The following is a 23,280-nucleotide window of genomic DNA, read 5'->3' on the forward strand; positions in this document are numbered from 1 at the left end:
GATGTGGAGTAGTCGGGCGTAGAGAAGAAGGAAGCGTCGAGAATTGTAGTGGGAGGACGGCCATAAACGAGGAAAAATGGAGAATAACCGGTAGTCCACTGTACTGCTGTGTTATAGGCGAAAGTGACGAATGGTAGAATAGTGTCCCAATTTCGATTATCCGGTGTGATGTACATGGAGATCATATCTGATAAGGTGCGGTGAAATCGCTCAGTCAGCCCGTTAGTCCGGGGATGGTAGCTTGAGGTTGTCTTATGAAGGGTGGATGACGCGTGAAGAACTTCGGCAACGACTGCCGATAAGAAGGCCGTCCCGCGGTCACTGAGGAGCACCCGAGGAGCGCCATGACGCAATACAATTGATCGCAAAAAGAAATTTGCTACTTCTTGAGCGGAACCGGTCGGTACAGGTGCTGTCTCAGCGTAGCGTGTAAGGTGGTCGACAGCTGTTTTAATCCAATGGTTACCCCCATCCATACATGGCAAAATTACTTTTCAAAAGGAATTAAATTACATTACTAATTACTTTTCCGAAAACCGCAGAAATGTAATTAAATTACATTACTAATTACTGCTTTCAAAAAGTAATGACATTACATTACAATTACTTCAGAAAAGTAATGGAATTACATTTCAATTACTCTAAATTTTTTAACATGCAAAAAAGTGCACTGCTCACAGCTCCCAAAGCATTTCAGAGTTCTTTATTACAACGCAAAAGCAACTGCGCTTCAAAGTGCGCGTCGGAAATTTTGCCCCGCTTTGAAGAAAGCGTGTCCTTGGCCATGCTGAAGAGTCGTTCTGCAGACGCAGATGAAGGCAGCCCAGTGTTATACATCGTAAAGAGCTTTTTAATTCTTGGATATGATTCAAAAGCCGTAAAGTCAGTGACTGCACTCTTCATCCATCGATGAAAATCGTCGTTCACTGAGTTTTGTGGTCCCGCCCTCTTGATGTTGAAAAAATCATCATCAGCATCAATGTTGGGTGGCGCAGCGACATGATCTAGAGATTCTTCATCCCTGAAATGCGCCTGGTAGCAGGAGCGGACTAGGTTCCATTTTTCCCGCTCAAGTTTGTCGTCCTGGAGCCAAGCCAACTTGAAACGTGGATGTGTGGCCGCGGCAATGGTGTAGTCCGGGTCCGCAAGCTGGTGCGCAAACCTGGATAAATCATACCATAGTGCTTACAACTTATATGTGACCAAGTAGTCATCCGCATTATCATCAATATTCCAGATATTCTGTAAGTCAGTTACTGTTGCATTTATTTATGGGTAATAAGATCTACGGGCATACTAGCAAAGCGTTTTCCGCACTTCTCCACTACAAGTGAAAATTTCACTTTAACTTAAAAATTATAAGTGCCAGCTCGTAGTGAGGGCAACGATGACGACGGTGTCAGCTAGTGCCGTCTAATAATTAAATGGATGACGCAAAAGCATGACAAGACTCGGAGCCAACAATGCCCTCGCTTGTTGGTTTTCGATCTTGTCTCACTCTTCCACACAACCATTTCTTCTAATGGGAGCGATGTTTAAAACTTCACACTTGTGTGCCAGCTTTCCTACAACGTGATAAACCAGCTGGATGTGACGTTTAGTTTTGTAGTGTGAGACACGTACAAATTTCCACACCGATCAAACATATAAGCTACGCATCACCACATGGAACACAAACGTATAATTAGGTACTCAAATACTTCTGCCATGCTAATTGATGTTTCAGGCTTTTGATGCACATATATCGACTCCATTCTCACAGCCGCGTAGTGGCATCCGCTCATTGACGCGCTAGAAAGATTCCCTGAATTTGAAAGGACATCTACTACACAGATCAAGTTCGAAAAACTCACCTCTTCCCGACGCCGCATTTCACAGCGTCAAGAAGTGGTTGGCAATAGTGTAGCGCCTGAGGACAGTGCAGCGACCGTTGAAGAGACCACAGCGTTGGCAAAAGTGCCCCCATGAACATGTATTTCTCCCCCTGCAAAATGTCGAGGGACCGCGCTACTGGCCGTAGAACCTGAAAGAGCAGGATTGAAGCAGTACATTTAAGCACAGCGTAATATTTAATCACATGTCTGTAATGCGTTAATTGCTTTAAGAACTCCGCGATATTGATATCTTATAATGAATATTTTTGGCACGCATAACTAACATCATCAACGCTTACTTGAGCCTATATAATAATAGCAAATAATTTCATATAGAGATAAAAATGTCAAATTACCGACGTGTACTCTTCCAGAAAGACAAGGTCATCTCCAAGGATCCGGGATATGTTCAGGGCGTCGAGAACCTTGTTGATGCGTGTTCCTGCTTCCCTGATCTGGTCCAGAGCATTGAACAGGGAGTTCCACCTTGTTGCACATGGTACAATTAGAAAGCGCCCTAAATGCTGCTGCACTGCCTCTGAGGCTATAGAGGAATGCTGCTGCTTATTCCATAAGGCCTTGCAGGTGCTCATTACGCGCGTATATGCACGCTTGTACCGAACGTCTTGCAGAGCCCGTTCAGCGTCAATGGTGGCAATGAGATTAAGCGTGTGCGCCGCACAGCGTTCATGCTTTGGCAGCCTTGGTTCGTCTGGATCGGGAGGGGTATCCGAGTCAGAAACAACTTGGAGAATATCCTGCACGCTGACCATTTCTATGTCTTCATCATCTTCTCTGTTTTGTTGCGGACCAAATATCCTGCAAGCGATAAAATGAGGGCTCTGTTTTTAGACGGAGATACTAGAAATAATTAAGGCGATAAGTACGAAGACATTTTACCTGAATGACTTCGCCAAGTTTGACGCGTTGTCTGTGACGGTCACGGTGACTTTGTTCAGAATTGCATAGTCCACTAAGACACCATGCAGTGCGTGCGCGAGTACGTCGTACGTATGGTGTCCAGTGAGGCGCATGCATGCCAGTACAGCAGACTTTCTCGTGCAGTCTTCGCCCAGCCAGTGGACGGTTACACCAAGAAAGCTCCTGCAATGAATAAATTTTGGTTAGAAGAATACCACAAAATGCTTTACAAAGAAAAATGCATGCTTCTAATAGTGTTACAGGGAGGTCGCAATGTAAGCTTGCTTACCGACGAAAGGATGTCCAGCAGTCGGCTGTGCAGCACACAGATGACACATCTCGAAGGGTGGCACGGAGCTTGTCCTTCATTTCTTCGTACATTTTGTTGACTCTCTCAGCTACTGCCCGACGGGAGAGCACTTTGATGCCAGGTTGAAGTGTCTCTAAAAGACCGATAAAATCTTCGTGTTCAACTACGGAGAAGCTTTGGAATGATCCTATAACGAACTTCGTTACAGCCGAGTCTACTTCCTGCTGCGACGGCGTGGGCACTCTTTTTAGAAAACAGCCTTCCAGTCTTTTCTGCTTAAGAGCAGACGAAGAGCCTTCATCAGAGTCTTCTGGCAACCGTTTCTGTTTTCTAACATCACGTTCTTGCAAAGCGTATGGGTGCTTTTTCTGAAAAAAAAAAAAAAAGATTATAAGAGTAAACAAAAAGATCTGTGTCCTTACTCTGCAAGGTAATACTTGGAAGTATTAGACTATACGTTATCAGAAAGGAGATTACACGGCTAATTATTCTTCTTTGCTCGGCTCATACCTCAGTGTTTCTATGAAAACTGGCAAGCTGAGAAGAAAGCAGTACGCGAAGAAAAACACTTTGCACGACAAAATTCCTTTGATTAGCTATCGAGGCTAGATGTACTTTTTTTTTTCTTTTTTACAAATGAGCACACAATAAACAAGGCACTCAGTGCGTCGCAGCAAGCATATGTCAAGTTCAAGTAACACCAACAAGGCGCATACTGTTCTATTGCCAGGTTGGGCACTCCCCTACCTTGAATTAGAAACATCCCACGTTAAGTCAGTAAAGAAGTAAGCTGTAATAAATTTGAAATTTGTCTAAGAACAATATGCACGCCCTGGCATTTTGCATTCTCAACAAAGCTTCGTAAATGTGCAACAAGATGACCTCAATATCAAATATCTTAGTATATTAAACTAGCTTATCAGCCGCGCAGTTCACGCCACAACGAAAGCAAAACCAAGGTCTTAGACGCACTGTTAATGTACTACGCAGTTAATAGCGTGCCTCAAGCCGAAGAAAAAGCTCTGCCTTCTGAGCAAACAATTTACCACATACGCGTTGGCAATGTTCAGTTCGCAATCGCCGATCAGTCACAGAAGAGAATGGAAGCGCGGTGTTTTTTTTTTTTTTTTTCCCGAACTCAGACTACAGGGTATGAGTAGAAAATAAAAACTTACCTGCAGGTGCTTTAGCAAATTTGATGAAGCCTTGGAGCTGGAGCATAACGTCTTCGGTCCTGGCGGACATAACTTGCACGTTACAGTAACATTGTCTCCTATTTTTGACTTGAATTCAAAATAGGGCTTGAGATCCGGCCACGGAAGCTCGTCTTTTCGCAAACTCATTACCGTTGTCAGGCCTCAGAAGCAAAGTTTGAGATCAGGATCCCGGAGCCAGGTTTTTGGTACATCAGAAGACCGTCCCACATTTTGCAGTCACCCAATCAGAATTAACTTAAAAGACGATTGGTCCACTGAACCGACTCTCACACCATTAACTTTGACAGTGTTACTCTTTCTCTGATGCTAAAACTAAAAAAAAAACGTCAAAATATCTCCCAAATTCTGGTGCGCTCAGTGAGATCCAAAGAAGATTGGCTCACTGAATGGTGCACCACGCCCTTCAACTTCAACAGTGCTACAAGTCTCTCTCTCTCTCAAAAAAAAAAAAAAAAACCACCAGAACACCAAGTTTTGTTTTCAAAATACGTGGCACACATTTCACTTTTTTCCCGCCAAATTCAGTTTCCGCTGACAGTTGACCTTCTTTGCGTTCCCAGAACTCGGTACATTACCGAACTAAAACAAACACAGCGCCAGCCAAACACTTATCACTTTTAGTAGTTCCCGTCAGTAAAGGCGCCAAATTCTTCGCTGTCTTGTCCGCACCATTCAAGCTTTCCGAAGCTTGTTACTTGTTGCCTGGAAAGCGCCCGGACTCAGCACCTGCAGCCGCTTGCGGCAATGGTTTCTGTAAGAGCCCTTCCGGTGTCCCCCTTCGCCTCGCAGCGACGACGTAACGCGACCGCGAGCACGAGTGCGGCCTGCGTGGGTGTAACCGGGGGAGCCGCGGTGCGCCCACTGTCCGCATCTCGTGGACTTCAGAAGAGTGCCGCCTCTTGCTCGGCCTAGGGCTATTAGGGGCCAAGCACGACTTCTCTCGCGGCTGTCTTGTCAGGGCAGTAAATTCTACCGATAGGCGCCGATGTCCACGATGCGCTGTGCGTCGCCTTAAACGGCGTGCCATACCAGGGAGTGCACGCGCGTTCCGTTTCGTTTACTTCCTAACTGGGCCATCTGTTTACGCGAACGCCGACCTAACATGCTTCTGCCCTCCCGCCCGGCTTCGGCGCCGCATCGTCTAGAGTTTTTTGCGGCATGAACGAACAGGATGACTGAGCAATAAATTTCTTTTCGAGACACGCCAGTCTCCGTTTCAGCAGGCCGTATTCTTCAGGCACTGGATGGAGGGCTCCCGGTGCTCTCCACTGCTTAACAAAACAAAGCGACAACGAGAGGCCGGCGGTCTGGCAAACGCTTCTGCGCGATTCTGACTAAAGCTGCCGGTCACTTGAGCCCTTTCTCAGGCACGTTGTTGAGTGTGACTGTGAGCGTGTACAGTGCAGCAAGTAGTACATAGCTTTCCCTTCGTAAAGGCAAGATAGCATGCCTTCCCTTTCACCGTGCACTAGCGTATGAGTCCGACAGCCGGTTTTCGGTCGACAGGCCCGCCATATCAGAAAACAAACGTTTTTCACTCACTTCCGACCCAACTTTGTCGGTCTCATGTACACACCCTGTATGTGCGCGTGTGGAACACAACCTGCTGCCGAGCAATGTGCGTGCGTGTGCGGTCGTGAAAGCTGCATAGCTTTGCCTTCGTAGAACTTGGCGCAAAGAGACTGCGCTTGCCTGCGCGCTCGTCGCCCCTCGCCCGTGAGTTAACTTCCTTGGCGGCCCCACTCTTCCGCGTTTTTTTCCCTCCGTGTATTTGACTACAGAAATGAACCCCGAACTGTGCTCTACAAGCAGCAGTGGTGCTTTTGGAACAAAAGTAATTTCGAGAGTAATTAATTACTTTTACTGGGAAATTACCAGTCGAAAGTAATGCATTACATTACCGAATTACCAGAGCAGAGAAGTAATTCATTACATTACAAATTACCGAAGAAAGTAAATAAATTACAGTAATTACATTACAGTAATACAATTACTGCCATGTATGCCCCCATCGGAGAGAGGTAGGGGACCATATAAGTCAATGCCGACTACGTCGAATGGCGTGGTGGGACAGGGAACAGGTTGTAGAAGGCCAGCGGGCGAAGACGTCGGCCGTTTGCGACGTTGGCACAGAGGGCAGGATGCGACGTATTTGGCAACGCAGGAAGATAGGCCACTCCAAAAGAATCGTTTTTTCACTCGGTCGTAGGTTTTGTCAACACCAAGGTGACCTGCAGTAGCGTCATCGTGGAGAGCCGCCAGTATACGTGGACGAAGCACACGCGGCACGACTGGGATCCAGCGAGTTCCATCAGGGCAATACACGAAGCGGAGTAGGATGCCATCTTCGAGATTAAAATTGCGATGTTGTCGGCGAAGCCGAGCATTGGGTGGGTCCGAAGCGCCAATAAGGCGGTCGATGATGGGTCGGCAGTAGGCATCGGCTAATTGCTGTGAGCGGAGAGCGTGTTTGTTTTCAGAGTCATCAAATGAAACTGTTGTGATATACGTCGGCGAAAGAGATGGTCGGCTGGGGTCATAGGTGGAAATGCATTGGGAAGAAAAACATCAAGCCGATTCCGAAAGTGGACAGCGAGAAAGAGCGTCGGCGTCTTGGTGTTGGCGACCTGATTTATAAGTGACGTCGAAATTGTATTCTTGCAGGCGTAGAATCCAACGGCCAAGTCGGCCTGTCAAATTTTTGAGCGAAGACAACCAGCAAAGAGCATGGTGATCGGTCACAACTGTGAAATGCCGACCATATAGGTAAGGGCGAAATTTTTGGACAGCCCAGACGACGGCAAGGCACTCCTGCTCGGTAATGATCTAGTTTTTCTCAGCTGGAGTCATAGTCCGACTGGCGAAGGCAATCACTTTCTCACGCGAAATTGCATCGCGCTGCAGTAGTACAGCTCCAAGACCGAGACCACTAGCATCAGTGTGCAGGATGGTTGGAGCGCTGTCACTGAAGTGGCCAAGAACAGGGTCTGATGTGAGGGCGCGCTTCAGATTATTAAAAGCGGCTTCGCACTGTTCAGTCCACACGAAAGTGCTGCGTGCTTTAAGTAGTTCATGAAGTGGAGCAGCAATACTTGCAAAATGCCTTATAAAACGCCGGAAATAAGACGCCAGGCCGAGAAAACTGCGCAATTCTGTAATCCGTTGTGGACGAGCAAAGTTCAAGACCGCGATGATTTTTTTCAGGGTCTGGACGAATGCCGTCATGGCTGACTAGATGTCCCAATATTTTAATTTCCTTCTGTGCAAAGTGGCACTTCTTGGTGTTGAGCTGCAGGCCCGCTGAAGCGAGACACGTGAGGACCTCATTCAGGCGCGTGAGATGGTCGTTAAAGGTTGCCGAAAAGATTACAATGTTGTCCAAGTAACATAAACAGGTTCTCCATTTTAGGCCACGAAGCACAGTATCGATCATTCTTTCAAATGTCGCTGGTGCGTTACAAAGTCCGAAAGGCATAACATTAAATTCGTAAAGGCCATCGGGAGTTGAGAAAGCGGTTTTTTCTTTATCGTCCTCGTGCATAGGTATTTGCCAATAACCTGAGCGGAGGTCCAAAGTCGAGAAATATTCGGCGCCTTGGAGAGAGTCAAGGGCGTCATCAATTCTTGGCATTGGGTATACATCTTTGCGGGTAATTTTGTTGAGTGCCCGGTAATCAACACAAAAGCGTACCGAGCCATTCTTTTTTCGCTCCACCACTTGTAAAAGAAGGCTAGGTCGAGACGGCGAGGTCGTGACGGCAAGGACAGCCAAGCCTTGTCTAGCGCTTTAATCCGATCACGAACCCAGGCGCGCGCCGGAGCCCGCGCCGCGGGACGATGATGATGGCATGTACAAATGAAAGAAGGTCCACAGAAGGCTCACAATATACATGCTTATTGAAAGTGTCTCCTGTCCTAAAAATCGTATTTTCCCATTTACTACCTTTCGACGAATTAATCATGACACAATGGATCATTTTAGGGCAGTATTAATAAATGTTAACTGGAATATTGTGCGAAACAAAGAGGACCCAGAAGAGGCTTACAATACTTTTATTGACATATTTAAATCTATTTACGAACAATGTTTTCCTCTTGCAACATCCAAAAAACCCCGCAGAGCTCGCAAACCATGAATAACCGCTGAATTCCTCAAGATGATAAAAACAAAAACAGACTTGTACAATCGCTTTATCCTAACCAGGTCATCGGATAATCTTGTACAATTCAAAGCATACCGGAACAAAGTTACGTCTTTTCATCGTCAGGCGAAAAAAGAATACATGGCAAAACTATTCAACCAAGATTTATTAAAAAGGAGCGATCTCGTATGGCAGAACATAAATAGAGTTTTAAATCGAGTTACAACTGCTACTAGATCACTTGAATTGTTGGTGAACAATGAAAGAGTGAGTGGGAAACAACAGCCGATGAGTTCAATAATTACTTTGTGTCTCGAGCAGTTTCCGGGAATAACAGTTCTAGTAACGTGAAGTGCTTTGACTCGCGGGTTGTTTCCAGTGCATTCTTGTCTCCAACCAGTGCTAACGAAATCGAAAATTGTATCCGGGCTTTACGAAACAGCAAGTCGCCTGATATTGACGACCTCAAATCTTGCCCAGTCAAACATGTAGCTGATGTAATCAGTCCAGTGTTGGAATATATTTTTAACTGCGGTATTGAACATGCAGTATTCCCTAAGAGAATGCAGTTTGCCAGAGTCAGTCATCCACAAAGGTGGAGACCGGAATAATCTGTCAAATTATCGTCCCATATCAATTCTACCTGTTTTCTCAAAGTGTTTTGAAAAGATCTTGTTCACACAAATATTACGTTTTTGTGACAAATACAACATAATAACGCCGAGTCAGCATGGTTTCAGAAAGAATTTTTCAACAGAAACTGCATAGCTAACACAAAAAGAGCTAATTTTAGAGTTTTTTGAGCACAAACTTCTAACTCTTGGCATATTCGTTGATTTTTCAAAAGCAGTCGATCGCATCAATCACAAAATAATGTTGGCTAAACTAGAACACTACGGTTTTCGAGGACAGTTTCTTTAAAAATTACAGTCCTATTTAAATTCTCGATCACAAGCAAAAATAAACAATGACTTATCAGATGTCAAGCACGTGGTTTTTGGTGTTCCGCAAGATAGTATCTTGGGACCGTTGCTGTTTCTTCTTTACATCAATGACGTTGTCCGTATCAGTAATCTACCAACTTTTGTGATCTATGCTGACGACACCAGTTTATTTTTCAAAGCAGCTCAATTGGTAGATCTTGAGAAACAAGCCTCGAAATGCCTACAGTCGCTTCTAGAATGGCCTCAAAATAATCTTTTACACATAAACACTGAAAAAAACCAAAGCTGTGCTGTTCAGGCCTCGAAACAAGTTGACAAATATGCCACCACTCTGTTTAAAGATCGGTACGTCATGCATCCAAATGGTCTCGGCGGTAAAAAGCTTGGGCGTTATTTTCAACGAGAATTTGAGTTGGAATGATCATGTTGATCATTCAAGTTACCGACATTCTAGTGGAAATTAAGAAGAAGAAATGGACATGGGCAGGACATGTAGTGCGAAGAGAGGATAACCGATGGTCGCTTAGGGTAACAAACTGGATTCCAAGGGAAGGAAAGCGCAGCAGGGGGCGGCAGAAAGTTAGGTGGGCGGATGAGATTAAGAAGTTCGCAGGGGTCAAGTGGATGCAGCTAGCACAGAACCGGGTTAAGTGGAGAAATATGGGAGAGGCCTTCGCCCTGCAGTGGGTATAGTCAGGCTGCTGCTGCTGCTGCTGCTGCTGATGATGATGATGATGATGATGATCATGTTGATATGGTGGTGAACAAGCTGTCAAAAGTTGTCGCTATCTTGTCTCGATTGAAATATTTTATGCCAAAGCGTATTAAGGAAATAATTTATAATGCTTTGTTTTCTTCTGTTAAGTACTGGTTTTTGGTGTGGGGTATCACGACGTTTACTAATATTAACCGCTTATACCTCCTTCAAAAGAAAGCCGTTAGAAATGTTATGAATGCTCCCCGACTAGGACACACTGAACCAATTTTCAATGAACTTCGAATTATCCGCTTGCCACAATTATACGAAACTTGACTCTTGCGGCGGTATGAAATCGGTGTTCACAATAACAACTGCCTGGTAATAAAGCTGTCAGGATTGCAACAGAAAGAGTCAATATACACTACACAAACGACATCCTAATGGCTTGTACCTAAGATCCGAACTAATTATGGTTAACAAATGCTGAGCTACACACTCCCGCATGAATTAAATAAACAGTCTGAACGAATGCATAGATAATGAAAAATCGATTGTTTTATGTTTGTTCTTGTTTATAAAAGTGATATTATGCTATGTACCACTGCAATGCCTCTGTAGGGTGCGTCGGCCTCGTCAAGCCTTTCTACTTGCTTTTTGCGGGCGCACCCAACATCCTCAAGATGTTAAATACACATTCTTCTTATTCTTGTACAGTTCTTGTGTATTCCTGCCACCTCTTCATTATCTCTGAGGCTTCAGTGAGGTCCTTGCCTCGTTTGTCCTTTATCATCATCATCATCATCATCAGCCTGATTATACCCACTGCAGGGCGAAGGCCTCTCCCATATTTCTCCACTTAACGCGGTTCTGGGCTAGCTGCATCAACTTGACGGCTGCGAACTTCTTAATCTGATCCGCCCACCTAACTTTAACCGCCCCACGCTACGCTTTCCTTCCCTTGGAACCCAGTTTGTTACCCTCGGCGACCATCGGTTATCCTCTCTTCGCACTACATGTCCTGCCCTTGTCCATTTCTTCTGAATTTCTACTAGAATGTCGGTAACTTGAGTTATTTCTTTGACCCACTCTGCACGCTTTCTATCTCTTAATGTTACCCCTACCATTTTTCGTCCCATAGCCCTCTGGGTTGTCCTCAACTTAAGTAGAACTCTCTTGGTTAGCCTCCACGTTTCAGCCCCATAGGTGAGTACAGGCAAGATGCAACTGTTGTATACTTTCCTCTTGAGCGATACCGGTAAGCTGCTAGTCATAATCAGCGAGTGCTTGCCAAATGCGCTCCATCCCAATCTTATTCTTCTTGTTATTTCCTTTTCATGGTCCGGATCTACGGTTACTACCTGTCCTAAGCAGACATATTCGCCTACTACTTCCAGTATTTCGCTACCTAATGTAAACTGCTGTTCCTTCCCGAGGCTGTTGAACATTACCTTGGTCTTCTGCATATTGATTTTCAAGCTTACCTTTCTACTTTTCCTGTCTAGGTCACCAATCATTATTTGCAGTTCATCCCCCGAGTTGCTTAGCAAGGCAATGTCATCAGCAAATCGCAGATTACTGAGGTATTCTCCATCTGCCCCTATCCCTAACTGCTCCAATTTCAAGTCTCTGAATACTTCCTCTAAACAAGCTGTGAATAGTACTGGGGAGATTGTGTCTCCTTGCCTAACACCTTTCTGTATGGGAATTTTGTTACTTTCTTTATGGAGAACTATGGTTGCTGTGCAGCCACTATATATATCTTCCAGCACTTTCACGTACGGCTCGTCTGCCCCCTGATTTCGCAATGCCTGCATCACCGCCGTGGTTTCAACTGAGTCAAATGCTTTTTTGTAATCAATGAATGCTATGCATAAGGGCTGGTTATATTCCGAGCATTTTTCTATCACCTGGTTGATGGTATGGATATGATCGATAGTAGAGTACCGTTTCCGAAACCCTGCTTGATCCTTTGCTTGATTGCAGTCTAAGGTTGTCCTGATTCTATTAGCGATTACCTTAGTAAATACCTTATACGTAACAGACAGTAAGCTGATTGGTCTGTAATTTTTAAGGTCCTTAGAGTGCCCTATCTTGTGAATGAGGATAATGTTTGCATTCTTCCATGGTTCCGGTACTGTCGATGACACCAGGCACTGCGTATACAGAGTGGCCAGTTTTTCTAGCACGATATCGCCCCCGTCCTTCAGCAAATCTCTAGTTATCTGATCCTCTCCAGCTGATTTCGCCCTTTTCATAGTTTCTTGAAGTGGATTATGAAGACGGCGCGAAAGGGACGAGGACAAAGAAGGAACACCAAAATAACAGGTGAGGCGCCAACTTTCAACTGATGTTTATTCGCGCAAACCCTTTCATTCTTACGTAGCACCAAAACCGTATCACAAAAGCCTATCACATAGTCATCCACGTGGAGCACTCAGATCACCGGCGGTATTGGTCACAGACAAGAAAAAACCTCACAGTATATTCAGCCAGTAAACAAAAAATAGCAATTCATCGCAGTAAAGCACGTCATCCAAAAAAAAAATTATATATAAAACCACCTGTTCGAAAGAGTCCTAAGATTATCGGAGTGCACAAACACACGAAATAAACATATCAAACACAAATTGAAATCAACCACACAAAGCAGATACGCTCGTGCCCAAGACAAACACGGCACGTGTGTTTGTAATCTTCCCTTCGACCGCAATAACAAATACAGGTGACAAAGAATATCAGAAAGACCAACAGAAACGCGGAAAAAAATATGTACAAAAAGGCTTTAACAGGTGACAATGGAAACAAAAAATGACCAACAGAAACTCGGAAAGAACGTGCAAAAGAAGTTTAAAAGCTAAAGGAATCGCCTCATCGTCAACGTAAAACGAAAACAACCGACAACACCTATCAAGAATAAATAAAACCAAGGTAAAATCTACAGGAATCCTTCAAGAAAAGCCACCTCAGAGTCGCTGATAGATATGGACGGCTTGCTAACGCACAAACTTCCTACTTTCTTAATGAAATAAGCCTCTACTAGTTCTCGCTCAAATTTATCCCTACCAGATTTCAAAAAAAATCGTCTTTTCCATTTCCGGACGACACCCTTGGCAGGATTTGCAGTGGTCTGCTAGGAAGCTTCCATGCTGATTGCGAACATTCCGCATATGTTCACTGGCACGCTCATTGAAACAACGACCGGTTTGCCCTATGTAGACCATACCACAACTCAAAGGAATCTGATACACAACTCTTGACTTACATTTGGTGAACTTATTTTGATGTTTAATAGCGCAAACCGGTCGTTTATCTGGCTTATTCATTGAGCAAAGCTTAGTAAGTTTTGAAGGCGCAGAAAACACAACTTGAACCTGAAATTTACTTGCAACTTTTTTTATGCCATGGGAAACGTTATGGATGTAGGGAATAACTGGCTTAGGCTTCCTTCGTACTCCCGGGTTTCTTTCAACATTTTTTCTCTTCACTTTCTGAAGCAACATTTCAGAAACAGCCAATATTAATGGGGGCGGGTAGCCTGCTTCTTCCAGCCTTTTTACTTGGGCGCCAAAGCTAACCGACATCATGTGATGGCATGATTTTCCTAAAGCGCTCTGAAGAGAATTCGCAATTATAGCTCTTTTGACGAGCTTCGAGTGGGCACTGTCAAAAGGTAGCAATCCTTTCTTTGATCTGGGATTGTACGTCCAGCAAATATGATCGTTCTTGAACACAAGCCTTAAGTCTAAGAACTGCAGTTCGTTGTTAACTGGTTCCTCCCATGTAAATCTGAGGCCTTTGCTGTGATTGCGGAAAACGGACAACGTCCGAGTCACTCTCTCAGCTAAATCAAACGTAGGTGCCCCCTTCAGAATAATCAAAAAATCATCGACATATCTGAAAACGGAAACAATATTTGGGTCATGGAGTTGACTTTTGATTTCATTTCCAACAGCTGACAAGAAAATGTCACAAAGAACAGGTGCCACAGAAGACCCAATACAGACACCTCTTTTCTGAACAAAGAAATCACCTTCAAACGAAATAGCGGTTGAGTTCAAGTAGAATTTTGCTGTCATCTTGCGGGGCCATACACCATATTACTACTGATGACATCGAAAACGCTTCCCGCATTGAATGTATTGGCCTTCCTGACGAGACACAGCTACTGACAGCAGGCTAAGGCAGCGGCGGGAAAAAAAGGACTCATCGACTGCACGCACGCGCACTACCCCCGGCTTCTCAGCACGTGCCGAGATCATCGATCACGGGATACCTGCGCAACTGGGGGCGTTTCCGACGCGTATAAAAACTGCACGGACACCGACGGACCACACTTCAGAGCAGGCTGGTGGCCGTTGTGCACGGACTGCTAACCTTCCGCTCTTGTGCATCGCAGGCCTTCCTGACGAGACACAGCTACTGACAGCAGGCTAAGGCAGCGGCGGGAAAAAAAGGACTCATCGACTGCACGCACGCGCACTACCCCCGGCTTCTCAGCACGTGCCGAGATCATCGATCACGGGATACCTGCGCAACTGGGGGCGTTTCCGACGCGTATAAAAACTGCACGGACACCGACGGACCACACTTCAGAGCAGGCTGGTGGCCGTTGTGCACGGACTGCTAACCTTCCGCTCTTGTGCATCGCAGGTGGGCTATTGAGACATTTTGTCATGATATACCTATTTTCGTAGCTACCAGTCTGCTCTGAACGAGGTCTAAAATTTGTAATTTATTCCTTGTTTGCATCGTCTTGTCGAACCGAATTTCCACACTATGGATGAGTTAAAGGATTTTGCAAGATCCATGTCTGAAAAGACACCAAATTCCATTAAGGAACTAGCCAAACTATTCATTGAACTGACAGCGAAGTTTATTGAAGCCGTAGGCGGGCTTAGGACTGACGTTATGGCTATGAAAGAATCAGTTGAGTACAACAGTGACAGCTTCGATGAGTTCAAGAGCGAAATTCGGAATCTACGCCAAGAGCTCACGGAGCTGAAGAAACGGAGTCAAGATAGCGAAGGAGACTGTCAGTTGCTAAGGAATGACCTGGGGAACCTTAAAAAGGAGCTTGTTGAATTGAAGCAATATGGTAGGCGCAACAACATTGAACTAAAAGGAGTACCAGAGACAGAGAATGAGAGCATAGATGACACAGTCCAGAAGGTGGCCAAGTGCCTGAAAGTAGAGCTCTCTGCTTCTGATATAGATGTCGCGCATCGAGTTCCAACTAAAAGATCAGGGCTGCCAAATATAGTCGTGAAGTTCAACTCAAGGTGTGTGAGGGACAAATTCTTTCAAGCAGCAAAGACAAACCGGTTGAACACCAGGATGCTTGGTTTTGAGGAAAACGACCCAATTTTTGTGAATGACCACCTCTGCCCTGAAAATAAGATCCTGCTAGGCAAGGCCATCCAACTGAAAAAAGAAAAAGGCTGGAAATTTGCCTGGGTCTCTAATGGTAAAATCATGGCGAGGAAAGCAGACAACTCGAAAGTCGTACATGTGACATGTGAAGATGATCTTGCGAAAATTGTCTAGTAGCTGATTCCTAGCCACGGCTACCCCAGGGCAGAGATATGGCATTCATGACGAATGACAACAGTAGCTTGCACATATTCCACAGCAATATACGTAGTATAAGAAGGAACTTAAATTCGCTTCTTGCTTATCTTTGTCAGCACAAAAAACACTACGATGTCATTGCAATATCAGAAACTTGGCTCCAAAAAGGTGAAGATGTTGTTATTCCTGATTATCTCACAATTTCTTATCCGCGTGATTCCCTTTCACGTGGTGGTGGTGTAGCCCTTTTTGTTCACAACAGTCGCGCCTATTCAGCATTGCCCAACCTTTCTTGCAGCACACCAGCTATTGAAGCATTATTTATCAGACTGGACAACTCTGTTATCGTAGGTGTCGTGTACCGGCCCCCTAATTCACCTGCAGCTTTATTTCTTCAAAAACTTGAATCTATATTCTTCACTCTAGTATCAGGACACAAGGGTCCGGTTGTAATTAGTGGGGACATTAACATAGACACCTGTCACGCAAACCATAGTGACTACACGTATCTACTGGAGTCCTTTAATTTTCAAAACTTGATCACTATTCCAACTAGAATTACAAGTACATCTGCAACGGTCATTGATCATGTTTTAACGAATATAGCCTCGGAAATTATTGCAGGGGTATACAGCCAACCCATTTCAGATCATCTGCCTACATATGTAACGGTCAGAAACATCCCCAAACCAAAATTAAAACACACCAAAGTAAGTTCGAGGATTGACTACGAATTACTGAGATCGAACATCCAGTCAATCGACACTAGTACCTTATACCACGATGACGTTGACACCGAATTCTCCAATCTAATTGACACTTTGACCCGCGCAAAAATTAACAGTAGTAGTAAAAAATCTGTTCGCTCATATAGGGCACCCGTATCGCCCTGGATGACGAGGCAGATTTTAGCAGTACTGCAGCAGAAGGACTTTTGGTATCACAAATGGAAACAGCATAAGGATAATAGCTATTACCTTGGTCAGTATAAAAAATTGCGCAATCAATCAGTGGCACTCATGCGTAAACGGAAAAAAGAATACTACACGCATTTAATCGAACAGAGCTCCGGTAACTCTAAAAAACTGTGGGAAATAGTGAACGGTGTTATAGGCAAACCACACAAACAGACGTTTCCTGACGTGGTTGATCAGAATGTTGTAAACAGCTTTAATTCATATTTTACTACCGTTGGAATTTCTTCAGGTACCAGTGTAAATGACACACATATAAATTCTTTCTTACCGAACCCACTCCCAAATTCCTTTTTTATGAATGACATTGAACTTAACGAAATTCATTCAACGTTGGTATCTATGGATAGTAATAAAGCTGCAGGTATGGATGAAATTACAGTACGTATGTTAAAAGAAAACATCGATATCCTCGGTCCTATATTGTGCCATGTCCTCAACCACTCACTGCAAACCGCCAAATACCCAACGTCGCTAAAAACAGCCAGAGTTGCCCCGATATACAAGGACGGTGATCGCTCAAACCCTTCTAGTTATCGACCAATATCTGTGCTCAGTGCCATTAATATACTTTTCGAGAAAATCCTTGCAAACAGAATTAATAGATTTATAGAGAAATACAACATAATTTGCCAACAGCAACACGGTTTTCGGCCGAATCATTCAACGTCATCAGCTGTGCAGTCATTAGCCCAGATTATAAACAGTGCTTTAAATAATAACAAACTTGTGGCTGTAGTCTTTCTAGATTTAAAAAAGGCTTTTGATACGGTCGACCATTCCATCCTTCTGTACAAGCTAAAGCACTATGGTTTTAGGGAACGGATTTTCGAGTTGCTTTCAAGTTACTTTAATGAACGTCATCAGGTAGTTGTCATGAATAATGTCTCATCGTCACCACAACCTATACGTACAGGCGTGCCCCAAGGGTCTGTTCTGGGCCCAATGCTTTTTTCGGTATATGTTTCCGACCTTCCACGTGCCTTAAAATTCGGAGAAATGCTGATGTATGCAGATGACACCGCTATAATAATCACAGGCAATAGCATCGAGGAGATACAGGCTAAAACAAACGTCGACTTGGCAAACCTTTCCGAATGGTTTTTAGCTAACAAGCTTTCTGTTAATGTCAAGAAAACAAAATATACTATATTTCACTCTCGTAGCAAACAAGTAGATACCAACTCTTTTAGCATTAGCATTAACAACTCCGTACTAGAATATACACCTTATTTTAAATATCTTGGTGTAATCTTTGATAGGCATCTGCACTGGCAAAATCATGTATTAGCAGTGGGGGCGAAGGTGGCATCCGGGTGCTATAAACTACTGCAAGCACGTGACTTCTTTGACACCAATACACTGCGTATTTTATATTTCTCCTTTATCCACAGTCATCTCTCATACTGTCTGGAATCATGGGGGTGGACGTACGACAGCTATCTCGAGCCGATCAGAAAATTGCAGAAACGATCGTTACGAATCATAACACATTCTAAACTGGATCACCCCAGCAAACCATTATTCCGCGACCTACAGATACTACCCTTCGATTCACTGCGCCAGCTAAAAACAGCAACTGTAGTTAACAGCATCGTAAGATATAACCACCCCTTCCATATATCCCTTTTTCATGCATCATCACGTACTACCAGAAATGCAGTATTAGGAAACTTTAATCTACCGCCCACCCATAATGTGTATGGAGAACGACGGCTGTCTTTCATAGGTGCTAAAATATGGAACACTCTACCACAAGAAATAAAATACGCTCGAACTTTCGCGTCTACAGCTAAAACATATTTTCAGCGCATTCATTATATGTGATACTAATACTGTGCACCGTTGGCATCTGATATATTACTGTAATTTAGCACGCACGATGTTTTTCTCTTTTTTTAAATGAAGCGATTGTTCATTGTTCTGCTTGTTTTTAGAATTTGTATTGATGTATACATCCTACTCCCCGCTGTTCCTGGTTTGTATTGTGCACGAGACGAAGTGTCTGCATCATTGTATCTCATTTCTTGGACCCATAACTAGCCTATGGCTACGAGTCCAAACAGTGTTGGACATATCTTTATTGTATTTTTCAAGAAAAATAAAGAAAAGAAAAAAGAAAAGAAAGTAACGCTCCCAGAAAAAAAAAAAAAAAAAAAAAAAAAGCTACAAAGCTACAAAGTAAGTCAAGAGTTGTGTATCAGATTACTTTGAGTTGTGGTATGGTCTACATAGGGCAAACCGGTCGTTGTTTCAATGAGCGTGCCAGTGAACATATGCGGAATGTTCGCAATCAGCATGGAAGCTTCCTAGCAGACCACTGCAAATCCTGCCAAGGGTGTCGTCCGGAACTAGAAAAGACGATTTTTTTGAAATCTGGTAGGGATAAATTTGAGCGAGAACTAGTAGAGGCTTATTTCATCAAGAAATTAGGAAGTTTGTGCGTTAGCAAGCCGTCCATATCTATCAGCGACTCTGACGTGGCTTTTCTTGAAGGATTCCTGTAGATTTTACCTTGGTTTTATTTATTCTTGATAGGTGTTGTCGGTTGTTTTCGTTTTACGTTGACGATGAGGTGATTCCTTTAGCTTTTAAACTTCTTTTGCACGTTCTTTCCGAGTTTCTGTTGGTCATTTTTTGTTTCCATTGTCACCTGTTAAAGCCTTTTTGTACATATTTTTTTTCCGCGTTTCTGTTGGTCTTTCTGATATTCTTTGTCACCTGTATTTGTTATTGCGGTCGAAGGGAAGATTACAAACACACATGCCGTGTTTGTGTTGGGCACGAGCGTATCTGCTTTGTGTGGTTGATTTCAATTTGTGGTTGATATGTTTATTTCGTGTGTTTGTGCACTCCGATAATCTTAGGACTCTTTCGAACAGGTGGTTTTATATATATATATATATTTTTTTTTTGGATGACGTGCTTTACTGCGATGAATTGCTATTTTTTGTTTACTGGCTGAATATACTGTGAGGTTTTTTCTTGTCTGTGACCAATACCGCCGGTGATCTGAGTGCTCCACGTGGATGACTATGTGATAGGCTTTTGTGATACGGTTTTGGTGCTACATAAGAATGAAAGGGTTTGCGCGAATAAACATCAGTTGAAAGTTGGCGCCTGTCCTGTTATTTTGGTGTTCCTTCTTTGTCCTCGTCCCTTTCGCGCCGTCTTCATAATCCACTTCAACCATGAACCAACTAGCCCAAAGCAAAGTACTTCTTGAGCATATTTCTTCTTCATTGGGCCCTTTCCTGTTTCAAAGTTTCCGCACCGACCCTGAAATTGCTTGTGCTAACCTTATCGCCGTATCTACCTGCCAATCACGAGTGATCACCTTCTGCTTAAAGCGGAAAATAATTCCCTTAGAGGTTCATGCCCTCATCGGCGTCCTGCAGCCATCGTGGGGCCACGCAAAACGCATTTGTAAGATACTCAAGTCTGAGTACTGGAGGCAAGTCCGGATGTTTCATGATTGGGCGCGCGTCCTTATATTGCTTGGAAGAGAACCGACAAAAGAGCACAAGCGGCTAGAAGAAATGAAAAGGCTGGCGGCAAGAACTACAGAGTTTCTTTGGCAACGTGCTTTGACGAGTCTGATTTCCCGGCCGAAGGAATCTTCTGGTGACCGCTCCAGACAGCTCACCGTTCTTGGAGACGCGGTTCTTCCAGAAAAAGTCAAGGAACTTTTGGAGAAGGGACCAAAGTTCAGCTTACCATCACGGGCCAAACGTCAAGAGTTGCTGGCTATGGTCAGAAGAGTGGCTGGCCATGCACCGGAGCGAGAAAAAGAAAGGATCGTAGGAGATGGCGTCGCCTGCGTTGTGAGATGCGTTGGGGCTAATCCCCCAAAACACCCGCCGCTTGCAAAAGTGTTGCAAGCTCTAAAGGATAATGATCTTATAGCACTCCAAGCGGACAAGGAAGGTGGTTTCGCTGTCTTGCGGACGTGGTTGTTCCGGGAGAAGGCTACTGCAGCCGTCAACAAGAACTTCAAACGCGTCAAGTTCAATGCGCGTTCTGTAAAACGGCAAGCACTTAAGATTCTGGATGATTTGCATTTGGACGCCATCAAGAAGAAAGCAAAAGACGAAGATAGAACTTTCCTTGAAGTATTCTTTACAGTAAAGACTCACAAGCCTGGAATGCCACTACGCACCATTGTCTCGGAAAGAGGAACGTGGCAACGGGTCGTCAGTTGATACCTGCAGAAGAACCTTTGCACACTGGTGAGCGATGATCCCTTCCTTGTGCGCAGTTCTTCAAACGTCGTACAGCAACTAGAGTCTTTGCCTCCCCTAGAGTATACTGGGTTCTCTATCGACATTGAAGAATTGTATTATGCCGTTCCTCATCAAGGACTCCTAAGTGCGGTCAGAGAAAAGATCATGGACACAGGTGTTGTTCAGTTTCGAAATTCCGCTGGGATTAGCAGCGAGAGCTTTGTAGCTTTGCTAGAATTCTACTTGAACTCAACCGCTATTTCGTTTGAAGGTGATTTCTTTGTTCAGAAAAGAGGTGTCTGTATTGGGTCTTCTGTGGCACCTGTTCTTTGTGACATTTTCTTGTCAGCTGTTGGAAATGAAATCAAAAGTCAACTCCATGACCCAAATATTGTTTCCGTTTTCAGATATGTCGATGATTTTTTGATTATTCTGAAGGGGGCACCTACGTTTGATTTAGCTGAGAGAGTGACTAGGACGTTGTCCGTTTTCCGCAATCACAGCCAAGGCCTCAGATTTACATGGGAGGAACCAGTTAACAACGAACTGCAGTTCTTAGACTTAAGGCTTATGTTCAAGAACGATCATATTTGCTGGACGTACAATCCCAGATCAAAGAAAGGATTGCTACCTTTTGACAGTGCCCACCCGAAGCTCGTCAAAAGAGCTATAATTGCGAATTCTCTTCAGAGCGCTTTAGGAAAATCATGCCATCACATGATGTCGGTTAGCTTTGGCGCCCAAGTAAAAAGGCTGGAAGAAGCAGGCTACCCGCCCCCTTTAATATTGGCTGTTTCTGAAATGTTGCTTCAGAAAGTGAAGAGAAAAAATGTTGAAAGAAACCCGGAAATACGAAGGAAGCCTATGCCAGTTATTCCCTACATCCATAAAGTTTCCCATTGCATAAAAAAAGTTGCAAGTAAATTTCAGGTTCAAGTTGTGTTTTCTGCGCCTTCAAAACTTTCTAAGCTTTGCTCAATGAATAAGCCAGATAAACGACCGGTTTGCGCTATTAAACATCAAATTAAGTTCACCAAATGTAAGTCAAGAGTTGTGTATCAGATTCCTTTGAGTTGTGGTATGGTCTACATAGGGCAAACCGGTCGTTGTTTCAATGAGCGTGCCAGTGAACATATGCGGAATGTTCGCAATCAGCATGGAAGCTTCCTAGCAGACCACTGCAAATCCTGCCAAGGGTGTCGTCCGGAACTAGAAAAGACGATTTTTTTGAAATCTGGTAGGGATAAATTTGAGCGAGAACTAGTAGAGGCTTATTTCATCAAGAAAGTAGGAAGTTTGTGCGTTAGCAAGCCGTCCATATCTATCAGCGACTCTGAGGTGGCTTTTCTTGAAGGATTCCTGTAGATTTTACCTTGGTTTTATTTATTCTTGATAGGTGTTGTCGGTTGTTTTCGTTTTACGTTGACGATGAGGTGATTCCTTTAGCTTTTAAACTTCTTTTGCACGTTCTTTCCGAGTGTCTGTTGGTCATTTTTTGTTTCCATTGTCACCTGCTAAAGCCTTTTTGTACATATTTTTTTCCGCGTTTCTGTTGGTCTTTCTGATATTCTTTGTCCCCTGTATTTGTTATTGCGGTCGAAGAGAAGATTACAAACACACGTGCCGTGTTTGTCTTGGGCACGAGCGTATCTGCTTTGTGTGGTTGATTTCAATTTGTGGTTGATATGTTTATTTCGTGTGTTTGTGCACTCCGATAATCTTAGGACTCTTTCGAACAGGTGGTTTTATATAATTTTTTTTTTTTGGATGACGTGCTTTACTGCGATGAATTGCTATTTTTTGTTTACTGGCTGAATATACTGTGAGGTTTTTTCTTGTCTGTGACCAATACCGCCGGTGATCTGAGTGCTCCACGTGGATGACTATGTGATAGGCTTTTGTGATACGGTTTTGGTGCTACATAAGAATGAAAGGGTTTGCGCGAATAAACATCAGTTGAAAGTTGGCGCCTGTCCTGTTATTTTGGTGTTCCTTCTTTGTCCTCGTCCCTTTCGCGCCGTCTTCATAATCCCCTTCAACCATGAACCAACTAGCCCAAAGCAAAGTACTTCTTGATCATAGTTTCTAGTGCTTTCTTGACCTTGTCCTTCGTCACTGGTGGAACGTCTGACTGTTTTTCCCTACCGCCAATCTCATTACGGTCCTGACTACTTTGCCTACTGTAGAGATCTATATAGAACTCCTCGGCTACTTTGACTATCTTTTCCATATTAGTGATGACGTTGCCCGCCTTATCCCTAATCGCATACATCCGGTTTTTGCCTATGCCCAATTTCTTCTTTACCGCTTTAAGTCTTCCCCCGTTCTTTACAGCATGCTCAATTTTCTCCATTTTATACCTCCTTATATCGGCCACCTGGCGCTTATTGATTAGCTTTGATATCTC

The 23,280-nt window shown here is 43.9% G+C and overlaps 1 protein-coding gene across 1 annotated transcript; it reads right to left on the reverse strand.

Moving 5' to 3' along the window:
• Window positions 1-693: 693 nt before the first annotated feature.
• Window positions 694-4,448, reverse strand: LOC146171056 (uncharacterized). The gene is made up of 6 exons (XM_084586537.1): window positions 4,281-4,448; window positions 3,085-3,473; window positions 2,775-2,978; window positions 2,231-2,693; window positions 1,854-2,023; window positions 694-1,162 (listed from the first exon to the last, which is right to left on the reverse strand). The coding sequence occupies exons 1-6, from the start codon at window positions 4,446-4,448 to the stop codon at window positions 694-696; spliced, it is 1,863 nt and encodes a 620-aa protein (XP_084442663.1).
• Between the last annotated feature and the right edge of the window lie 18,832 nt (window positions 4,449-23,280).

This window comes from Amblyomma maculatum, unplaced genomic scaffold (genome assembly GCF_055883805.1).
Source record: "Amblyomma maculatum isolate TAMU_Amacu unplaced genomic scaffold, ASM5588380v1 scaffold_23, whole genome shotgun sequence".
In the NCBI taxonomy this organism is placed as follows: domain Eukaryota; kingdom Metazoa; phylum Arthropoda; class Arachnida; order Ixodida; family Ixodidae; genus Amblyomma; species Amblyomma maculatum.

Coding starts and splice junctions, on each gene's coding strand:
- LOC146171056 (XM_084586537.1), bottom strand. CDS start 4,448: ATGAGTTTGCGAAAAGACGAGCTTCCGTGGCCGGATCTCAAGCCCTAT. Junction 2,979..3,084: donor TGCTGGACATCCTTTCGTCG/GTAAGCAAGCTT, acceptor TATTCATTGCAG/GAGCTTTCTTGGTGTAACCG. Junction 2,694..2,774: donor AACTTGGCGAAGTCATTCAG/GTAAAATGTCTT, acceptor TATCGCTTGCAG/GATATTTGGTCCGCAACAAA.